The following is a 22,265-nucleotide window of genomic DNA, read 5'->3' as shown; positions in this document are numbered from 1 at the left end:
CCCCCCCCCGTAGGCAGTGTGCGCGGAGCAGAGCGGAGCGGTAGGTCCTCTTACCACAATCCATGCTCACCGGCAACTAGTCTCCTGCTTCCTGTGACGTCATGGTAAACAGGAAGCAAGAGACTAGTTGCCGGTGAGCATGGATTGCGGTAAGAGGACCTACCGCTCCGCTCTGCTCCGCACACACTGCCTACGGGGGGGGGACATTCACAGCAGGTGGGGGCGCATTCATAGGAAGGGAGGAGGGAGGGAGGAATAAAGCAGGCTCCCGCATCCCTTATTAGCGAGGCTGGCGCCTCGATCATTTTTTGTCATCTGACAAGTACAGACTTGCGGTGGCCACGGCCAGCGGGGGGGCTTTAAGAGGGGCTAACAAGTTGCCAGCTGGGGCTGAAGCCTGGGCAAGCCCCAGTGTAGCGCCGCCACTGATTAGTAGGGTTCCTATAGTGCCCTGGCAATTTAGGGGCCCTAAACCGTGAGGAGTAGTCTTGAAACAAAAATGACCTGTGAAATCCTAAAGGTACTGTGGGAGAAATATCTCTGTAAATGGACAAGTGTGTGTAAAAAAAAAAATCAAACAATTGTCATTTACAGAGATAGTTCTCCCACCCAGCATGGGTATGCGTAAAAATACACCCCAAAACACATTATACTACTTCTCCTGAGTACGGCAATACCACATATGTGGCACTTTTTGCAGCTCAAGTCCAATGAGCACCTTTAGGCTTTACAGGGGTGCTTACAATTTAGCACCCCCCAAAATGTCAGGACAGTAAACACACCCCACAAATGACCCCATTTTGGAAAGTAGACACTCCAAGGTACTCAGAGAGGAGCATAGTGAGTCCATTTTTTTTTTTGTCGCAAGTTAGAAGAAAGGGAAACTTTTTTTTTTTTTTTTTGTCACAAAGTGTCATTTTCCGCTTACTTGTGACAAAAAATAATATCTTCTATGAACTCACTATGCCTCTCAGTGAATACTTTGGGATGTCTTCTTTCCAAAATGGGGTCATTTGGGGGGTATTTATACTATCCTGGAATTCTAGCCCCTCATGAAACATGTCAGGTGGTCAGAAAAGTCAATCAATTGCTGGAAAATGGGAAAATGCACTTTTTGCACCATAGTTTGTAAACGCTATAAAACTTTTACCCAAACTAATAAATATAGGCTGAATGGGTTTTTTTTAAATCAAAAACATGTTTGTCCACATTTTTCGTGCTGCATGTATACAGAAATTTTACTTGATTTGAAAAATGTCAGCACAGAAAGTTAAAAAAAATCATTTTTTTGCCAAAATTCATGTCTTTTTTTTGATGAATATAATAAAAAGTAAAAATCACAGCAGCAATCAAATATCACCAAAAGAAAGCTTTATTAGTGACAAGAAAAGGAGCCAACATTCATTTAGGTGGTAGGTTGTATGAGCGAGCAATAAACCGTGAAAGCTGCAGTGGTCTGAATGAAAAAAAAAATTGCCTGGTCCTTAAGGGGGGGTAAAGCCCACGGTCCACAAGTGGTTAAGCGTGGGGGAGTGTTTTTAAAGTTTAAGCATGGAGTAAAAATTAGGTGTCAGTAATAGAGGTTTCTGTGTGAGAGTAGTGTTAAAGGGATACTGTAGGGGGGTCGGGGGAAAATGAGCTGAACTTACCCGGGGCTTCTAATGGTCCCCCGCAGACATCCTGTGTTGGCGCAGCCTCCGGTTCACTTCTGGAATTTCTGACTTTAAAGTCAGAAAACCACTGCGCCTGCGTTGCCGTGTCCTCGCTCCCGCTGATGTCACCAGGAGTGTACTGCGCAGACACAGACCATACTGGGCCTGCGCTGTGCGCTTTTGATGACATCAGCTGGATCGAGGACACGGCAACGCAGGCGCAGTGGTTTTCTGACTTTAAAGTCAGAAATTCCAGAAGTGAACCGGAGGCGGGGCTGGAGCATCGGTGAGCGGCTGCGCGGGCACAGGATGTCTGCGGGGGACCATTAGAAGCCCCGGGTAAGTTCAGCTCATTTTCCCCCGACCCCCCTACAGTATCCCTTTAAGTTGTAGTTTAAATATTGGTATTATTTTCCGATATTTTACTATGATAATTTACACTTTTTTTAAAATGTAGAATATCAGTACATTTACTGATACTATACTCGCCAAAATTGGGCACCCAAATTTCCTTGTGCCTATTTTTCATGCACGCCTTGTATTGACTATTTGATAGATAATGCATGACGAAATGCTGAAGGAAAGGTTACTGTGCTGCTGATACTTCAAACATGCACCTCAGTCTGCAGCAACTAGTTCTGAAAGCTGCGTGCAGAAGACTCAACATTTTTACACAAGGCTAAATATGATGATTGGTCTGCAGTCAAAGTCTTGGTATTTATTACTGGTTTTGGTACAGAGGCATTGATAGCATTTGCCAAATGTAAATACAGTACTAGACAGGAAATTTACTTTATAAAGCACTTAAACTTTAAAAAGGAGTTAGTGTTGGGCTTATCCCTGAAAACAAAGCCACACAGTTATAGGTCACAATAGTTTATTTAGCCCCTCTAAAGAAAAACACTGGGATACAATCCCATTTCCTCAGGAAAGTTGGTTCCCGAATTTGGCTTGTGCCAGTCTCAGCACCTCAAAATTACATTGAGGAGCTGATGACAAGTTCATATGATAGTTGCTCTTAAAGTTTACCCAAGGTGAACCTTGGGTACGAAAACTCATACTTACCTAAGAAGGAAGTCTCAGGATCCAAAAGAGGCTTCCCATTCCCTCATCTAGTCCCCTGTTGCCCTGAATGCATGTCCGACAAAGGCTTGTGCCTCTTATGGCACGAGTGGGTCCGTACTGTGTCTGTGCGAGTAAGGCCATGCCTGTGTAGTAAGCCGGAGCCGCCCGTGCACATGCATTGGCACATTCATACTCGCAAAGTAGCAGCACTTGTGCCAGAAGAAGAGTGTGGCCCTGATGTTAAGGAGGGTCCCGGGCAACGGCGGCAGACAGCGGGGGAAGCTTCTGGAGGATCCTTTGACAATCTTTAACATCTCGGGTTCTCTTCTTTTAAGGTAGCCCGTTATTGAGGACCTCCTTTTTTTTTTTTCTAGCACCGTACTCAATATATTTTATCAGGCTACACTGTATTGGCCCCAATCTGCCTTTTTTTTTTTGTATCTTTATACTGCGATTTATCTGCAGTATACCCTACACATAACTGTAACATACAATCTATAGCACATAGCATGTACACTCTATGTAATGCAGACCTTGGTTTGGTGAAGGAATTGTTACGTTTATATTCAGTCATGTGACAACCTCTGCCAGTAATCTTTTCTTTCCTAATAGGGCTTGAAACAATCCCAACTGCAACTGGGAAACGGCTTCTGGTATCTGGCTGGTGGGGCCTGGTTCGCCATCCAAATTATCTAGGAGATTTAATTATGGCCCTTGCATGGTCCCTACCCTGTGGTGAGTCACTATAATAATGCATATACAGAGGGAGCATCCTGTATTGTACAGTGCTGCACTGTCTAGGTATCCATACTGATTTATATACTGGGGTTCCATAGTGCTAGTCTTAAAGCAGACCTGAACTCTTGAACAAGAAGGAAAACAATGCGAAAGTTTGGGCCCCTGCCTAATTTTGTTTAAACAATTATTGCACACTTTCTGTAAATCCAATAAACTTCATTTCACTACTCAAATATCACTGTGTGTGTCTCCTATATGATATATTTAGCTGAAATTTTTTTTAATCATGACAATTAAGGTTGCCCAAACTTTCGCATCTATATATATATATATATATATATATATATATATATATATATATATATATATATATATATTACGCAGAAAATAAAACTGGATTTTAAAAAAATCATTTTCCCTCTAGGTCTCGCTCACATTCTACCATACTTCTACGTCATCTATTTCACTGGCCTTCTGATTCACCGCGAAGCAAGGGATGAGCACCAGTGTCTGAAGAAATATGGCCTGGCCTGGCAGGAGTATTGCAGAAGGGTCCCATACAGGATATTTCCATACATATATTAATTTTCAGTCAATCACAGTGGCCTATTTATAGAGTAACAAAGTATTTCTTTGTGGTATTACTAGCTATTTAATTACAAAAAAAATGCATCCATGCCTCAGTTAATGATAAGGGTAAATTCAAACCATATATATTTTTTGTGCAATTCAACAGAATCAGTGCTGTGGAAATGGATGTCCATTCACTTCCATACAGCGTGTAAACAGGCTGAGTGCAGCAGCTGAGGAGGGGGGTGTTAGCATTTTCTGCAAAACTATGAAGTCAGTTGAGATGCTTTTACACTAGCAGATCAAGGAGCCCTTACTGCATAGCTGACATTTTTCCAGTGCGTTGTGCTGAAGCATGCATGTGGAGCAGAAAGTGAGAGCAATCATTGAGTTCTTGAGTAGGGGATGGGTCACATTGTCTATGCCAAAAATGCTCACTTTTTTTTACTATGTGCATTTGCGTTACATGTGCATTTTGCCACAGTAGCTAATTGATTGTGAATGAGAAATTGAATGCGGTGTGCAAAATTTTGGTGCAGGTTGTCAATTTTTCCCTGCATATGAAAAAAAAAATCATGTGTGAACTAAACTACTGAACTACCTTGCTTATAAGTTACTTAATTAGCTTGAAAAAAAGACATAAGTCTATCCAGATCAACCAGAAAATATAGTACAACACTAACCTGCATCCTCACATATCCCTATTGATTCAAAGGAAGGTGAAAAACCCCTTACAAGGCTTGGACAAATTGACCCTAAAAGGGGAAAAAAAATCCTTACACACCGCAGGTTGTGCGCTTTGCTCAAGCCTAGGGACAAAAAGCTCATCTGCCAAGTTTTTATATTGCCCTCTGATTATATTAATTTGATCTCCTCTAAAGTGTCTTTTCTCCAGATGAAATAAGCCCAGTTTATCTAAAGCTTTCATGGTGACACCTTCGATCCCTCTGATCAGTTTATGGCTTGTCTCCTGAAATGTGGTACGCAGAACTGAATTCCATTCTCCAGATGTAGCCTTACAAAAGAGCTAAACAGTGGCACATTATATTAGCATCCTGAGCTCTAATGCAACTTTGCATGTGGGACAATGCATGAAAATTAATCAAGTGTGAACCCTGCCTAAAATCGGGTGTACTTCTGCCAGCACCAAGAAACCTTCCACCATGCAGTTATTCCTCAACACTGCTTTTGCCTTCTTTAAACTTTTACACCCATATTTGCCGATTACTCTCATTGATTGTCACCTCATAGAATACATTTATGAGATTTTTGTGGATGTTGGCAGGAGTCAGCAGTTTCTTTGGTCAAGTAAATAATGACTGTTTGTTGTTTCTGCATCACATCCATGGATATGCAACTGTATGCTCTGTTGGGTTACGTAAAAGCTTCATATTTTGGATAGTTATGGAGAAAGCGGCAAACTATTACTTTCCCTACAGCCTTCATAGCTTTGTGTTGTTGAACATCACTCTCTGCAGTGTATGTTGCTAAGAAACTGTTACAAAGCTGATCTCACACTGGAGTGATATGAACTGCTTACAGAAAGCCTTGATCAATTTATATACCAACTGAGATCTTCAGTGAGGTGCATATATGAAAGCAGCATAATTTAGTCTGGTTTTATAGATAGGCCCCAGAATGTTCCGAGTGGATAGTGTGCTGTAAGGACAAGCATATAGGAGAGCTGACGGAATCAGAATAATGGTGACCACAAAATGACTGGATCAGATATTCTACAGAAAATGTTAATAATGATCATTTGGGTGTCTTGTGACCCTGGAGAATTTTGAACTGAACACACTATCTGTGGCAAAAGCTTGCTACCCTTGGGCCATATTAGAACATAGTGCAAGCACGTAGGGGTTAATGAAATGCTTGCGTGATAGCACTGGTCAGGGGAAAGCACCCACGGTTTTCTGCGGATGATTTTTTTGTTTGAATGAGTGTTTTTCGCATGTGTCAGCCGACAGCAATCTGACATTTGGCAATGGGAATCGCTCAGGCAGGCAGCAAGTTTTGCTTTCCTGCATGCGGGAACTGCACTAAATGTGTACCAGCCCATTGACTAACACGAGCTGTCACATCTGGTGGGATTCTGCATGCAGAAAACCATGTGCAATTCCCCCAAGTGTGACATCCGTCTCACTGGCACTCACACACCAAGCAGTATTTACATAAATGCTTATAGACTGTCCTGCTGCAGAGTTCTTACTGTGAACACTACAATGCCATGATTGATTCATGTACACTAATTTACTAATCAATCAATATTTAACATGTTCCAATATGACCCATGCAAGGGTTTTACATTTTTGCCATAACAGAAACTTTTAAAACTTGCAATTGAGGTTTGTTTTATCACCTATGTTCTGTAGATCACCAGAACTTTGATAAAACAACCCCACTTGTGCCTGGGATAAATATATAGCAGTGGTAGTCTTCAGTCCAGGTAGGAATGAGGCAGCCCCAGCAAGCCTAGAAGCAGCAAATCACTGCGGATGCAGCAGTCATGTGACTTCTCTGCCTCCCTCCTCTACATCCAGCTAGCGAGTTGTTTTGCATCCTAATGTGGCAACAGTGCCCTTTCTCAATGAAAAAGGTGGGGTGCAGACACATAATATTGACTAGATGCTAAACATTAGTGATGATCGAACACCTAGATGTTCGGGTTTGGTTAGGTTCGGCTGACGTCATCCAGCCCACCTGCCCCCTTCCACCACCAGGGGGCGCCGGGGGGGGGGGGGGGGGGGGAGGGGGTGCAGGCCAGCTCTCGGGAGGACCGTGCCCCCTGGTGGCGGGAGAGGGCAGGTGGGCTGGATGACGTCAGCCGTACCTAGCCGAACATCTAGGTGTTTGATCATCACTACTAAACATTACAGCTTGCATGCACTAATACAAACTATATGCAGCTTGGAACTGGGCCAATCAAAACTGACAGGAAGAGCAGTTCATTGGCCCAATTTCACACTGCATACGCTTTGTATTAATTACTTTATATATATATATTTTGAAAACTTTTGTATGTTACTGTAATACCAGTCAAAGGTTGGTTAAGGCACAGTGTTCCCTTTATAATAACTGCATTAGACTAGCCTGCGCTGGAAATTACCTGATATTCCAGAGTTTTCTTTCTACATGTGGTGCAGCACTAATATTGCTCCCTCTACTGCTGTGGCATTGGTTCCAGCAACACAAGTAGGAAAAGGATTTGTGACGGTCAGGTAGGAAGTGGGGTCTTTCGGCTGGAACTCCAGCTATGGCACAATTGCAGCTGTATTGTGTTTTCCATCATGCCCCGGCAAATGCGATCCTCACTTTCACTGATACATTGTATTCAATTACTCAACCACGTAGTGACCCTCAGCTTCCGAAACTGTTCCCCCCTGTATTTTATTCCTAAATCTTAAGTACTGTAAAATATACTGTAATACTTTTGTAATTGTATGGTAATAAAGCCTGCTAGTAGGTTAATGGCTTTCCCTCCTAATTGGCCTGAGGTAGGTTGTTTGGCTTTCCTCCAATAACTGGACCTATACTCTAGTTGTGATATTAGAAATATTTAGTAAAAATCCTTTGTAAAAGCACTGTTGTACATTGTCAATAACAAGTGGCTCATCCCCACCATGAGGGGGCAGGGAGAACTAGCCCTATGTATAGGGTGTAGGTCTATGGGGTGATTTATGGCAGAGTCTGTAAGTCTCCTTTAAAAAGGGAGTTCGAAGATACCTTCCTCGAGAATTAGTATGGGAGGTATTTTTACCCCTTACCCATTCCCCAAAATAGTTTATAGTAAATAGAAGCAAAAAACCTTCCAATAATCTTGGGATCTTTTGTTCTTGCTTTGCTGTTACATTTGTGAAAAGAGGTATATGGCAGAAGCATCTTTGTATTTTCTGCTGGGGTACCAATTGGTTTGAATTAAGAACTATGCCTACTGAGGAGTCTCTTAACCCATCAGATCAGTGGGAAGCCCTGGCGGGACATGTATGCCAATGCTGCGGCTCCTGTGTTGCTGCATCTTGTCACAACACGGATGAACAAATGAATGGGAACCCTGGCTTCCCACCGTCTATCTCGATAATGATGATTCTCAGCAGGAAAGATTCCCATTGGTATGCTCATTAGACTAATGGGAAATTCAAGTGGAAGATTCAAAGATGGGTTTACTGGGGCTCTGGCTGATGGGGGCTTCAAGCAAGAACAGAAGACTCCAGATGGTTACAATTAGGCTTGGATTTTTATTAAGGAAATTTATTTTTTTCTGGTGTTGGTTGTTTTTACTTTTGTGGGAATTGGGTAAGGGATACTACCACTATACTCATTCCCAAAAGGTTGGAGGAGATTCCATAAGTCATCCTCAAGACCTTCCCACACCTCTTTCTGGGCCCTAGAGGCTGGGATGAGCGCCATTCAAAACACCAGACCAAGGGGCTTCTGCTCTACGCAGAGTACACACCGATGTCAACAAGCATATAGGCTGGTTTTACTCAAGAGATAATACCGCATACTTTGTAGTTCAGCTGTTCTTGACAGTACTTGCAAAGAGATTGAGGGATTCAAAAACAATCCAAAAATTGTGGGAACCCACAAAAAGGACACTAATGTGCATAAAAACATCACACGGAGTAATTTATGTGTTGTGCATGTGCTGCATAATATGCATACTGTGAAACGACATCACTGTACATTAAAAAAATACTCAGTGACTACGTAGGTGACAGTTTTCAACTCTAAATCCTCGGAAGGAACTGTCCATTGCAAGAGGAGTGACACAAGCAAAGTGAACTTTATTTTGCGTTTATTTTTTTTCATCTCTCCAAAAAACAGGCAGGGTTTACATTTGTATGCTCAAAATATTTAACTGATATCTTGGAACAAGAGTTTTTAAACCTTTTACTGATGAGTGACTTGTATAAAAAAACATAATAAATCTTTTTTAAAACCAAATAGAAACTAGTGTATTTTGTATTTCTGAAGATTCATTAATATCATCTAGGACAGTGTTTCTCAACATTTTACTGGTATGTACCCCTTTTAAAACCCTCTACTCACCCAGTACCCCCTAGCATAGTTAACATTATCACAAGTACCCCTAAATATATATTTGATCGTAGTACATGAAAATTGGTTCTAAACACTTTCCAAGCATGTACTATTGCTTTTAATTAGCAAAAATATTAATTTGGTATTGTTTAAATAAGATTTATCATTTTCTTAAAGGACTTGCGAGGCCAAAATCCGGCCCCCAAATGTAAAAAAAAGTTATCTACCTGTATGACTTTCTAAGGCACGGAGGACGCCGTCCGCGCCCTCCGTGCCTTTCCGCCGGGTCCCCGCCTCTCAATACGACCCCGAATGGCTCCCGACCCCACGGCCAGGGTCGGGCTCTGCTGCCTGTATAAAGATGGCCGCCGACCCTGGCCGCGGCTGCGCACTCCGCATGGCCGCTACTGCGGCTGCGCAGCACTAGGGCCAACCCCCCGATCCACGCTACAGGAAACAGCCTGTTGCGTGGATCGGGGGGTTGGCCCTAGTGCTGCGCAGCCGCAGTAGCGGCCATGCGGAGTGCGCAGCCGCGGCCAGGGTCGGCGGCCATCTTTATACAGGCAGCAGAGCCCGACCCTGGCCGTGGGGTCGGGAGCCATTCGGGGTCGTATTGAGAGGCGGGGACCCGGCGGAACGGCACGGAGGGCGCGGACGGCGTCCTCCGTGCCTTAGAAAGTCATACAGGTAGATAACTTTTTTTACATTTGGGGGCCGGATTTTGGCCTCGGAAGTCCTTTAAACTCTAAATTTGTTATTATTGGTAAAGTTTATCAAGCCGAGTACCCCCTGGAACCATCAGAAGCACCCCCTGGGGTACGCGTACCACATGTTGAGAACCTAGGATCTAGGAAACAGCATAAGTAGCAGGAAATATAGCACAGCCTAAATTCACCACACGATTGCCGGTAGCTGCATAACAATTCAGAGCCATTTCCCCTTTGTGCAGGGCCCGGATAACGCACACCTGTCACTCTTATAAGTAGAGGGGTGACTAGGCTTAGCAGGTGTCAGGAATAGGGAGAAGAAAAGGCGACTTAAGGTGCAACACATATCTAATTTTTAATAGCTAATGACTGGACAATTTTACCACTTCCATGTAGAATGCGGGCCAACAGATATAGAATACTATGAACAGATCGTGTAGGCAAGCTCTCATACTACATGGATATGGTAAAATTAGTCATAGATTGGAAAATCAAAAGTGTGTGTATGCACCTGCTTCTCCTCTGTATGCATTATACCCCTCATGCCAACCCTACAGTGCCTTCGTACAGCTCTGAGACATACTCCAGTGTTAACCTGTAGCAGCATCATTTTTGGGAACATGTAGTTCTACAGCACGCTATATCCATATGTGCAACTCTTGCCCTGTACAGTAATGTAAAGCTCCAGAGAAACTCTTCAGTAACATGAAGTTCTCATCAAGATGAACAAAAAAAAAAAAAAAAAAAAAAAATTACCGTAACTGAGGTCCCTGGACACTGAACTGCTGCCGATGCTCTACAAGAATAATTGAATTACTCACACAGGAGGCAGAAGCCTTAGTAGAATTATCTACAGCATTTCCAATATTCTACTAGCGGCTTCATCCGGTGCTCTTTTTACATGTATACAGTATGTGTAGTGTGGCTCCCTCCATGCTTACATGACATAAAGCTGAACAGATGCCTTTTAGCTACAAGAGAAAAGGAAGATCATTACCACTGATAATGCTTCTAGAACAGGGATGTCTAACCGGTCCTTCGAGGGCCGAGGTCCTCGCACATTTTGACATAGCTCAAATTAATTGATGGGTCTGAATCAGGAAAGGTTTGGTCCATCAGGTAGAAACACATTCCTCTCTTTCTCAATCCATCCTAAACACTGGCATGGATCTGGCCCTCTAGGCCTGGAGTTCAACATCTGTGTTCTAGAAGAACAGGCCCATAGCAAAGCACGAGCGTTCACACTCATCCTGAATTACCAGCTTCAAAAGGTCAGCAAAGGCTGCTCTCACAGATCTAATGCAAGAGTCTGTATGAATAGTAGTTTGTCAATTAGATGCTAATAATGCAAACTTGCATACAAGCTGTATGTAGCTTGTTACTGGGCTGATCAAAATTGGCAGGAAATGCACTTGCCCAATTCCAGGCTGCATATAATTTGCATGCAAGCCAGAACTATCAGCATCTCATTGACCAGCTCAGGTGAAACCGTTCTTGTTGACCACAGTGACCAGATTTGTTCCTTTATCTGATTTCTATTGCAGTGTGGCAACCTAAATGGATTACTGATAAAGACAAAAGAAATACCAAGATCCCAATATAGTGCAGTATGCAAAACAAGGGGTTGGAAATGAAAAGTATATAATGTATATACTCACAAACGCCTACGTAACCACTGTATAGGCAAGTGAGGAGATTAGACCTGTCCTCACTCAGGATTAAAAGTCGCTCTCTGTAGATAAGGAAAAATGGGGATCAACCCCTCCACCAGGGGTGGATATTGGTAATATAAGAGTGGACAGAGGCGCCAGCAGGATAAAAGGTTCTAAAAGGCTTAAAATCCCTCAGGAGGTGGTGGTGGACTCGCCTCCCCGAAGCAGACAAAATACCGTCAGTTTTATGACAACTGGTTTATTAATATACTCCAAAACAAACAATGCAACGCGTTTCACGGGTATGTTCCCGCTTCTTCAGGCAATAAACAGATAGGAGTACACTGTAACCCCCAAATCCACATTGATGGCACGGAAGTCGCACGAGTCCCCTGCGCCCGTCTCCTGGGCACAACCATCTCCAACGCTCTGAGGTGGAAGGCCAACACCACCTGCATTCAGAGGAAAGCCCAGCAGAGACTATTCTTCCTCCGCCAACTGAGGAAGTTCGGCATGGACCAGAAACTGCTGACGAGCTTCTACTCAGCCACCATCGAATCCATCATCTGTTCTTCTATACTTGTCTGGTACGCTGGCTCCTCTGCTAGCGACAGACACAAGCTACAGAGAGTAATCAGATCAGCGGAAAGGATCAGTGGAAAACCACTTCCCCCACTGGACCTACTCTTCAGCACCAGACTGCGCTCCAGAGCCTTGCGGATCGCAAATGATCCTTCGCACCCAGGCTCCCGCTTTTTCTGTCGTCTCCGTTCAGGCCAGAGGTATCGGGCCATCTACACCAGGACCTCTAGGCACAGGAATAGCTTCTTCCCCTCAGCTGTCAAATCACTGAACTCTCTGGACTCACTCCCATCCCCCACCACCAAAAGAAGAGCGGACCCTCCTTAGGCCACTTGCTTCACTAGCTAGAATAGTCTTTTAAGCATGCCTGCACTGCAGAACTCTTTTTTGGAAATGGCTGTTATGTAATTACTGTACCGTACCGTATCTGATTTGTTTTGATGTATTGCTATCTCTGGTGTGTGTCATTTACTGTTTCTATGCCCTTCTTGTGCCAAGCCCAATTCCGGGCACGACCCAGTCGTGCTTGGCGGAAAATAAAATTCTGATTCTGATGTTAAAGGGAAGGTCCAAGCAAAATAAAAAAATGAGTTTCACTTACCTGGGGCTTCTACCAGCCCCATGCAACGATCCTGTGCCCTCGTAGTCACTCACTGCTGCTCCAGTCCTCCACTGGCAGCTTGCCGACCTCGGAGGTCGGCGGGCCGCATTGCGTACATTTTTACGCATTCCCGCCAGTGCAGGAACATAAACAAATACATTTTTACGCGTTAGTGGTTCAATGCGTAAAAATTTACGCATTGAAACACTAACGCGTAAAAATGTATGCGATAATGTTCCTGCACTAGCGGGAATGCTTAAAAATTAACGCAATGCGGCCCGCCGACCTCCGAGGTCGGCAAGCTGCCAGTGGAGGACTGGAGCAGCAGTCAGTGACTACGAGGGCACAGGATGGCTGCATGGGGCTGGTAGAAGCCCCAGGTAAGTGAAACTCATTTTTTTATTTTGCTTGGACCTTCCCTTTAACGTGAATAATGGGTAAACAATGCTGTGGTTAGAGGTATATTGGGAGAGGGGGTGTGAGGGGCTGTGCGGGGATTGTTATTAAGGTATCTACAAAATAGAACTATGGATGATGGGCATGCAATACCTAATGGTTTACCATTCATTACAGGCTATAACTATCAAAGAAAGGAGCTTGAGAAAGCTTTTGAAAAAAACTGGGGAATACTCCTGGGGGATAGAGCTTTGGCTAAACTGCTGCCAGAAAAGCCAACGTTCATCTACAGGAAGGCCCCGAATCTAAAGAGCCTGATGGTACCATCAAGTGTAAACCCCCGATTGGGAGAGGACCCCCTTTTGGCAAAAACCCGGCTTTCACCCCTGTAAAGGGTGTTTTCCATGCAGGGAGGCTAGGGCCATGAAGGCTGAAAAGATTGTATCCTTCCACAATGGGAAGGAATTCAAAATTAAGCAGTGTATTACATGCCACACTAAGGGCGTCGTTTACTTGCTATGGTGCCCGTGTGGCATGCAGTACATTGGCAGAACTAAAAAGGAAATTGTTGGACAGAATACATGAGCATATTAACAACAACATCAAAAATGGAGTAAGAGGGCATAGCGTGTCAGAGCATTTTAGAAAGAAACACGCACGTGACCCTTTACATTTAAAATTTTGTGCAGTAGAGAAAATTAATATACCATGGAGGGGTGGAAATAAAATCAGGATACTCTCAAAGAAGGAGACTGAATGGATATTTAGGATGGAGACCATGTCCCCAAAAGGCATGAATATAGAGGTGGACATTAACTGCTTCATAGATAATGGGTAAAACTGTTATAAATATGGACCCAAGAGAGGGGACTACCTGTCCCTACATTATCAAATTTGGACAGAATTACATGGGCCTACATTGCAATTTTATGATCTGTATTTGTATATTTTAGATGTATTGTATATAAGGGAAATGTAAGAGGTTTTGCATTAGGTGTTTATGTGTGAACCAGGCCCAGGATGTGTGTCAAGGTGCACGGAAATGTGGAGGTATCAAATTGCATGTTACACCTTGTGGACTAGTAATAATATATCAGAATTGGGGTAATGGGGTGTGGGGCCCTTTAAATTTCCCTAATTTGCTATGCGTATAGAGGTCGCATGACATCACATGTTATGCATATAGTTAGCACCTAACCTGCAACCCGGGTCCGGGGAAGATATCAAGATATCGAAATGGGCAAGGCGAATGGATAAGCGGTATTTTTTAATAGTTTTTATTAATTTAATTTTATTAGTTATAAAAGATATTAGTGATTGTAAATAGCTGCTCACATGCGCAGCCTCCCGGGCTACAACATGGCCGCTGCCATAGAAGGGGACTAGTGCGGCGTATATCGCAATAACCACGGGGGGTTTGAGCTAAACACTTTTAAACAACACTGCATCGGCAAACTCCATCCCCTGAATGAGTCATAGTGTGTGACGAAACTAGTAGGGAGGAGTCTTGCCGACACAGTGGACACATGCCGGAACAAGAGCCGGAATGAGAGCAGTGCAGCCGGTGTTAGCTTGCGGCAGGGAGGACATAACGCGGCGGTCAGCCCGGGAGACCGCGCGGGGTGGAACCCGCTTCAAATTTCCAAAAGCTGTCAGATACTGCAATAATACGTGAGTGCAACTTTTAAATAAAGATTCTTAATGTTTTAACAATATTGCGCAATGAGAGGTTTTTTTGCTTCATATCCCAAGGCTATAAGAAAAGTGCTCTATGAGCAGTGAATCTGGATTATCGTTTATCTGCATGTCTGTGGTTTAAGAAGTGTCGTGGAAGGCGAGGGGAGCCTATGTAATACCCCAAAGGTGCATTTGCTACTGTTATCGTAGCATGTTTAATAGGTGAGCCGCACACCTGAAGGGTGACTATTCTTGGTGGAGGAACACTATTAAGGAAGCGCTGCTGATTATTACTTGTTGGATTTTATGTGGGAAGATACTCATTCCTAAACAGAAGCGCATGCCTGAGGACTGTATTATATATCAGCTCTTCATCATATATGTCAGCTGCATCACACTTTGAGAAGGACTGACAACAATTTATTAAGGACTGATAGCAAATTTTGCATACCAATGGAGGGTATATAACCTAAACTAAATTTGTAACAGTCAATGAGGATTATTATTTGAGTGGGACTGTACAGATTAAGTGTGTGCAAAACTTTTATGCTACGTAGTGCAAGCACTGTATTTTTTGTTATTTGAAGGCAACTGGAATTGCTTAAAAGCAAATAAATATGGCAGCATCCATATCACGCTCAGGTCATTTGTCCTTTAAGTACACTGTAGGTCCACTTTCAGTCGCTTACCATATTTGAAAAGCTTGGCAATTTTGAAATTATTCCTTTATGTTGAAAGATATTTCCCAAGTCACTAGGAACTCAGAAAAAGACCAGCACAAACTCAAGTAATCTACATAGAAGTTCAGGGAGAGAATTCATTAGGAACACACCTTTTATTTAGCAAGGAAATTAACCCAAAATGTATGTACTAGATAGTGTGTGGAGGTATGCCAAGTAATACATATCCACAGAGACTGTAAATAAAACATAAGAACCAAAGGACAGATATGAAAAGCAATTGCTTAATTCATCAATGATGTATACTGCAGCAACAATACACATAAATATTACCATCAGCATCGAAAGTATCCCTAGGCTGACTGCGTTTTTTGTAGTATTCACTTTTTTCAAAGGCACAAATTGGAAACAACACAACATAATCCCATTAAGGCTAGTTTCACATATTTAGCGGTGCGATCATCAGGTGGCAGGACAATCACACCGCACCATGTTCCCGTCCATATAACCCTGCGGCAAAGTACACAGAGTAATATGTGTATCGCTGCCCCCGCTCAGTGATGTACTTGCAGCTGTCAGAAAGTACGTCACGATTACCATCGCTCTGCGCATGCCCACCGCTACCGCGATCGCTCATGCACACTTACCGCATCGGCTGCGGTAAGCACGGATTATGGGGCAGCACACTGCAGAGTTTGCTATGGGCTTGCGTCCATTATGCTAATTCCATTGCACCGCAATAGTGTGTAAGTCTCCATATACTTACATTGCGCTCGTGATAAGCTGCGACGGGGGACAGTACTGCAACGTGATAATTGTGAAAGTTGCCTAAACAGGATGAGTGCTTCTATGACACCGACCCATCACCAGGGCATGAAATGAGAAGAATCTTCTCAATAAGGACACTGGGATAAATGGCTCCTTTCCTCTCTGCAAGAGGGCGTTTGTACTTCAACTGGAAAGCTTTCCTTATTTCCTGTCATAATTTTCACCAGTTTACAAAGTGAGAATATCCAGTTAAACCCACACAATAACAACTACTGGTTAGCTTCTACTAGCCAAAGCTAAAGTTCTGGCTGGATAGAATACCACATTCAGTTCTGTAAATGTAAAGTATATAAAGGGATGAGTCCATACTGGGTCAGCCACTGAAACGGGGGAAGGGGCGTTTGGACCAATGTAGACTGGACCCAAGCTTTGCAATGGGCCTGTCCGCACAGTCCTTTGGGCCTGACAAAGGATTGTCCATTGCAATATGCCATTGGACATATCCGACCTGAGCAATAAATGGAAGGCAGTGAATATTTTGCCATATTAGAGGACACACTTCCACCCCCCAGACAGTGTAAGCACTTATAATAGACTACTGTAGCAGATACAGCACAGCAGTTATGCTACCGACTCCAGCAGGTCCAACATAGTGTGACCCTTAAAGAGACTCCGTAACAAAAATTGCATCCTGTTTTTTATCATCCTACAAGTTGCAAAAGCTATTCTAATGTGTTCTGGCTTACTGCAGCACGTTCTACTATCACCATCTCTGTAATAAATCAACTTATCTCTCTCTTGTCAGACTTGTCGGCCTGTGTCTGGAAGGCTGCCAAGTTCTTCAGTGTTGTGGTTCTGCTATGAACTCCCCCATCCAGGCCCCTCTCTGCACACTGCCTGTGTGATATTTAGATTAGTGCAGCTTCTCTCTGTTCTATTATCTTTTACAAGCTGGATAAATCCTCCTCTGAGCTGGCTGGGCTTTCACATAATGAGGAATTACATACAGGCACAGCTGTCTGCACTCTGCAGGAAGAAACCGCCTGATACTTCAGTGGAAGATAGCTGCAGGGGGAAAGAAACACACAAATGATCTCTTGAGATTCAAAAGGATGGCTGTATACAGCCTGCTTGTGTATGGATGTATTTTCAATGTGTGGACATACTGTACATCAACCTACTTCCTGTTTTGGTGGCCATTTTGTTTGTTTATAAACAAACTTTTTAAAACTGTTTTTAACCACTTTTAAAGTGGCGAGGAGCGGCGAAATTGTGACAGAGGGTAATAGGAGATGTCCCCTAACGCACTGGTATGTTTACTTTTGTGCGATTTTAACAATACAGATTCTCTTTAAACTCGGTCCACGCTGGGAAGAATGCACGACAGCACGAACGGATACGCCAGTCACCACTGCTGCATCTCCTGTTGCCAGGGACAAGCGCCGCAATACCGATGGAAATCCTGGTAGAAGCATATTGCTGGGGCTTGTTGTTTGACTGACACAAGCCAATAGGAATCCTTCTTCCTCAGGGAGGTTTCTCATTGGTCCACTGAGTGGTGGAGCAATGAGAATCTTTCCAGGGGAGGGAGAATTCCTATTGGCTTGTTCAAGACAAACAGAGCCACAGCAGTATGATTCTACTACGATTGTCCCCGGGGGCAGTAGAAGTGGCAACCCAAGCGGCTGCTGCAACATGGTAAAACAGACTAGTGAGAACGGACAATCTGTTCTCATAGGTTTTCATTAAACCCATGTGCATCCGATTCCCATTCCATGTCTTGAAAAATGTACTGCTTGGGACTTCGGGTTCTGCTCCTGTTTTAATCTGCTATAAGCGGCAAGTGTAAATGGATCTGATGCTTAACGTAGGATCCGTTTACACACCTATTCCGCCACCCTGATTCAGACAGTTTCAGAGCCTTGAGGTACACACACACATCCAATTTTGATTGTCCAATTGTAGTATATATATACCCAAACAATCTGTTCAAAGTATTCAAAATCTGTAAGCACTCATACTATATGGTAAATCAAGATTGGATGTGATTACACACAATCAATAAATACACTAATTTAACAGAGGGCAGTAGGCTACCCATAGGAGGCACAGATCCTTACAAGTAATCTAAGATGTAATATGGGTTCATTACTGCAATGTCAATTCGCTTGAGGATGGAGATATTTCTTGTATGAGTTTCTTTTTCTCAGGTGGTCTTTTACCACCCCATGACTTTTGAAGTCCTTTAGCTATCTCTGTTACTCCAGTAAGGTCATCCAGATACTGTTGGTACTCAGACACGACTTCCCCAGCCAGTTTCACCAAGCAGTCCTCATTCTCATTCACCCATGCTGCTAAAAACACACACTTTTTCTTGGCATTAAAGGCTCCTTTACGGATATCTTTTTCTGCAGGCACTTGCTTGCGCACCTTTCCCAGCAAACTGGACAAATGTGAAAGAGTTGCCAGAGCATAACGTTTGCTTCCATCACCTTGCAAGATATGAGATGTGGCTTCCATGGCAGAACATGCTAGATTGTCACCACCTCCTAAGTGTGGGTCAGAGGCAGCACGCACAGCACTCTTCAAGGCATGAGCTGTGGAGGAGTACACAGCAGTAGTGCTGAGAGCACCACAAACAGAAAATAAAGTCCCTATAAAATCTAACAAAATGTCACTGACATCACCATTGTGTCGCATAAGCGAGAAAACATAGCCATAAATTACATTAACCACACTGTACATCACTAATGGGGAAGGGCTACGACAGAGTGAGCACAATGGTGGGATGGGGCTCATCACAGGAGGCATGATGGCCTGGTCATGTAGTCCAGGGTTTTTGACAAATTCATTTTCTTCACAACAATGCACACCTTCAGTGCTGCCCTGAATCCCTCCCTGGCTGGAATGGGATGTGGCAGATGTAGACATTGCTGTTGCAGTTCCCATACTATTGGCTCCATCAGTCATCTCCAACACATCCCTGCGCCTTCCTTCCTTCTCTGAGATCTCTTGGATCTTATTACATGGCATGTCTTGAGGACTCCACCACGGCTTCCACTGGGGGATTAAAGACCCAATACTCCCACTCTTCAAGAGCCTGTTAAAGTGCTCCTTCTCCCGAGTACTGAGACTGTTCCATAGTAAGGCCTCCTCCCCCGATATGGGATCAGCTTCTCCCACCTCGTCTTCCTCCTTCAGTCTAATGAGCATGTCCCGAAGCTGCTGGCTCCCCCGGGGCCCGGCCTCCCCGTCCCGCAGCGCCTCCAGCACAGAGTCCCTGTAGAAGAGCTCGGAGCAAGCGGTATGGCGGGGTCCCTTATAGCAGGCCAGGCTGCAGTATGGAGCATTACAGCGCGGACACGTGTACCTCCCGGGAGCGGAGAGGCAGAGGGAACACGTCCCCGGGCCCGTCCCGCCATCTTCCCGTACCGGGGTTATCACTGGGGTTGGAGAGCTGCTACGGCCCGGCAAGATAACCTCATCTACCAGCAGCGCTTCCATGCTGTGCTGTGCGGAAGTAAACAGAAAGCACCGGTTCAGGAGGTGATTATTACATCACTATCATGCGACTTCCGGAAAGGCCAAACTTGGCAGAGTATGCGCTCCAGCGAAGAAGTACTCGCTCCTTCTGAACCTAGCCCTGTACTGAGATCTATCTGAGTTGCATAATGCATACCTCCCAACTTTTTGAGATGAGAAAGAGGTCACTTAAGCCACGCCCCTGATCACACATACCATAAAGATTTCATAAGAAAATTATGTTGTTTTGTAATTCAACCCACACTGGTCCTTTCTAGCCTGGTTCATTTTCCATCATATTGACATTTTAAAATTAGTAATATATGTGAATTTAAAGGATGGAAATAAAGTTTAGAGTCAAACACATTTTTTTAGTAGAGAAATATATATATTTACATAGAAAGAGGGAGGAAGTCCTGAAAAAGGGACAAATGAGGAGGGAAGAGGGACAGGGCTCCAAAAGAGGGACAGTTGGAAGCTATGGAGTTGTTTACATTCATGCTCAATGTTTATCTTGATTTAGGGTACTTTTAGGCCACCTGCCTTGCAAGTGTGCATTGTGTTAGGCCCAGTGCACACCGGGCAGATCCGCCTGAAAATCCGCGTATGTATCTCTATGGGCTGGTGCACACCGACGGTTTGAGGTTTTTACCAAGCCGCAAACATGCCTCTTGCTGCACGTTTGCGGTTTGCTTAAAACCTCAAACCGCCGGTGTGCACCAGCCCATAGAGATACATTAGCCACGCGGATGCTGATGCAGCCGGTGAACACCCGGTGGATCGCATCAAGATCCGCCCGGTGTGCTCTGGGACTAAACTCACTCATCCGCACCCAAAACCGCTAGCGTTTTGTGGATCTGCTAGCGGTTTTGGTGTGCACTAGGCCTCACACTGTTTTGCTGTAGGGCAACGCAAGGAGAATGCAAGGCCATGGGGACTAGCACACTTACCGCGTTACGCCAGATGTTCCCGATCCCCCACAAAGTCAGTAACATTGGACTTCCACATCCAGGTGTAAAACTGGCCTTATGCTTGTGCGTTGCGGCAGCATTGCGATTCAGAACCACACACAGCCAAAAAGTCAGTGTGCGTTAACGATTTGTGCGACTTCGTATGGAGCTCCATAAACGTGTTTTATCTGTTCTTGAAAAATAGAAATGCTCATCCTTCCAGCCTGTCCATACAGAAAAGGAGGCACTTTCTCCAGCTGTGACAGAGATGGTAACAAATACAAAACTGGTAGTGTGTATGCATGTTAGATTAATGTGGCTCTGCACAGTTAACAAGCTGACACATCATTGCCTTCCAGTGGTTCTAGATGTGTGTTTAAGCTTTCAGGGACATCAATGGGATGATTTGCATATTCAACAGTGATGCACTGTGTGACACCTCATTTACTCACTCCAACCTGAATATTTACAAATACTTTTGTTCCCCAGGAGCTTGCTGGGTAATCTGTAAGGGCTAGTACACACTAGCAATTTTGATTGGCCAATCATTGGTCAATTTTACCACCTCCATGTAGTATGAGGGCCAAACAGATTTTCAATTCTATGCAGATTATATAGGTAAATGGTCATACTACATGGGGTGTGGGCGATAGAAGCCCCAGGTGTCAGTTTTGTTTTTTTAAGGCTCCAAAGAACCCCTTTAAAGGGGAACTGAAGTAAGAGGTATACGGAGGCTGCCATATTTATTTCCATTTAATCAATACCAGTTGCCTGGCAGCCCTGCTGGTCTATTTCTCTGCAGTAGTATCTGAATAACACCAGAAACAAGCATGCAGCTAGTCTTGTCAGATCTGACTTTAAAGTCTGAAACACCTGATCTGCTGCATGCTTGATCAGGGGCTATGGCTAATAGTATTAGAGGCAGAGGATCAGCATGGCTGCCAGGCAACTGGTATTGCTTAAAAGGAAATAAACATGGCAGCCTCCATATACCTCTCTCTTCAGTTCCCCTTTAATGTCAGATCTGACAAGACTAGCTGCATGCTTGTTTCTGGTGTTATTTAGATACTACTGCAGAGAAATAGACCAGCAGGACTGCCAGGCAACTGGTATTGATTAAAAGGAAATAAATATGGCAGCCTCTGTATACCTCTTACTTCAGTTCCCCTTTAAGAACAAATGATAGGTAATACAAAGGAGCGTGGGCCCGCTGCGCAGGTCACGATGGACATGCTCTTTTGAAGATGTCCTTAAAGTACACTGGAAGTGAGAAGAATATGGAGGCTGACCATTATTTCCTTTTAAACAATGTAAATTGCCTGGCTGTCCTGCTAATTTTCTGTCACTCATACTTTAAAGGACACCTGAACTGAGAGGGATATGGAGGCAGCCATATTTATTTCCTTTGAAAGGAAACCCCAAATTACTTTTAAAAAAAAGGGCGTTTCAATAACCTGGCACTTCTGCCGGCCCCCTGCAACCGCCCTGTACCAGCACCGTCACGGAACGATCCTCTGGTCCCCACCGTGGCTTTTAGTTATTGCCACTGCACCTGCGCAGACCTGGCCGCACGTATCCTCATTTGCGCTCCCATTGGTGGGAGCATGAACAAGGACGCGCATGGCCAGAGCTGCACAGGCGCAGTGGCCGTCGACTTGCAAG

At 44.1% G+C, this 22,265-nt stretch overlaps 2 protein-coding genes across 2 annotated transcripts in view; one reads left to right on the top strand and one right to left on the bottom strand.

Annotated features, from left to right (window-relative positions):
* TM7SF2 (transmembrane 7 superfamily member 2) overlaps nt 1-4,125 on the top strand; it is a 74,709-nt gene extending 70,584 nt beyond the window's left edge. The window contains exons 10-11 of the mRNA XM_068259993.1: nt 3,330-3,452; nt 3,880-4,125. Coding sequence (XP_068116094.1) covers nt 3,330-3,452; nt 3,880-4,040 — 284 coding nt within the window. The 3' untranslated portion in view covers nt 4,041-4,125. The remainder of the gene's footprint in view (nt 1-3,329; nt 3,453-3,879) is intronic.
* Nucleotides 4,126-13,017: 8,892 nt separating this feature from the next.
* ZNHIT2 (zinc finger HIT-type containing 2) lies at nt 13,018-19,696 on the bottom strand. Its single transcript, XM_068261779.1, has one exon. It carries the CDS (start codon nt 19,633-19,635, stop codon nt 18,280-18,282), a length of 1,356 nt encoding a protein of 451 aa, XP_068117880.1. The 5' UTR covers nt 19,636-19,696; the 3' UTR covers nt 13,018-18,279.
* Nucleotides 19,697-22,265: the final 2,569 nt, after the last annotated feature.

The sequence above is a fragment of the Hyperolius riggenbachi genome, chromosome 11 (genome assembly GCF_040937935.1).
Source record: "Hyperolius riggenbachi isolate aHypRig1 chromosome 11, aHypRig1.pri, whole genome shotgun sequence".
Taxonomy (NCBI): domain Eukaryota; kingdom Metazoa; phylum Chordata; class Amphibia; order Anura; family Hyperoliidae; genus Hyperolius; species Hyperolius riggenbachi.
Note: the sequence above shows the minus strand (reverse complement) of the source record. Positions and strands in the feature narration are given on the sequence as shown.

Bases quoted from the DNA above. Each gene is read 5' to 3' on its own strand.
- ZNHIT2 (XM_068261779.1), bottom strand. From the start codon at position 19,635: ATGGAAGCGCTGCTGGTAGATGAGGTTATCTTGCCGGGCCGTAGCAGC.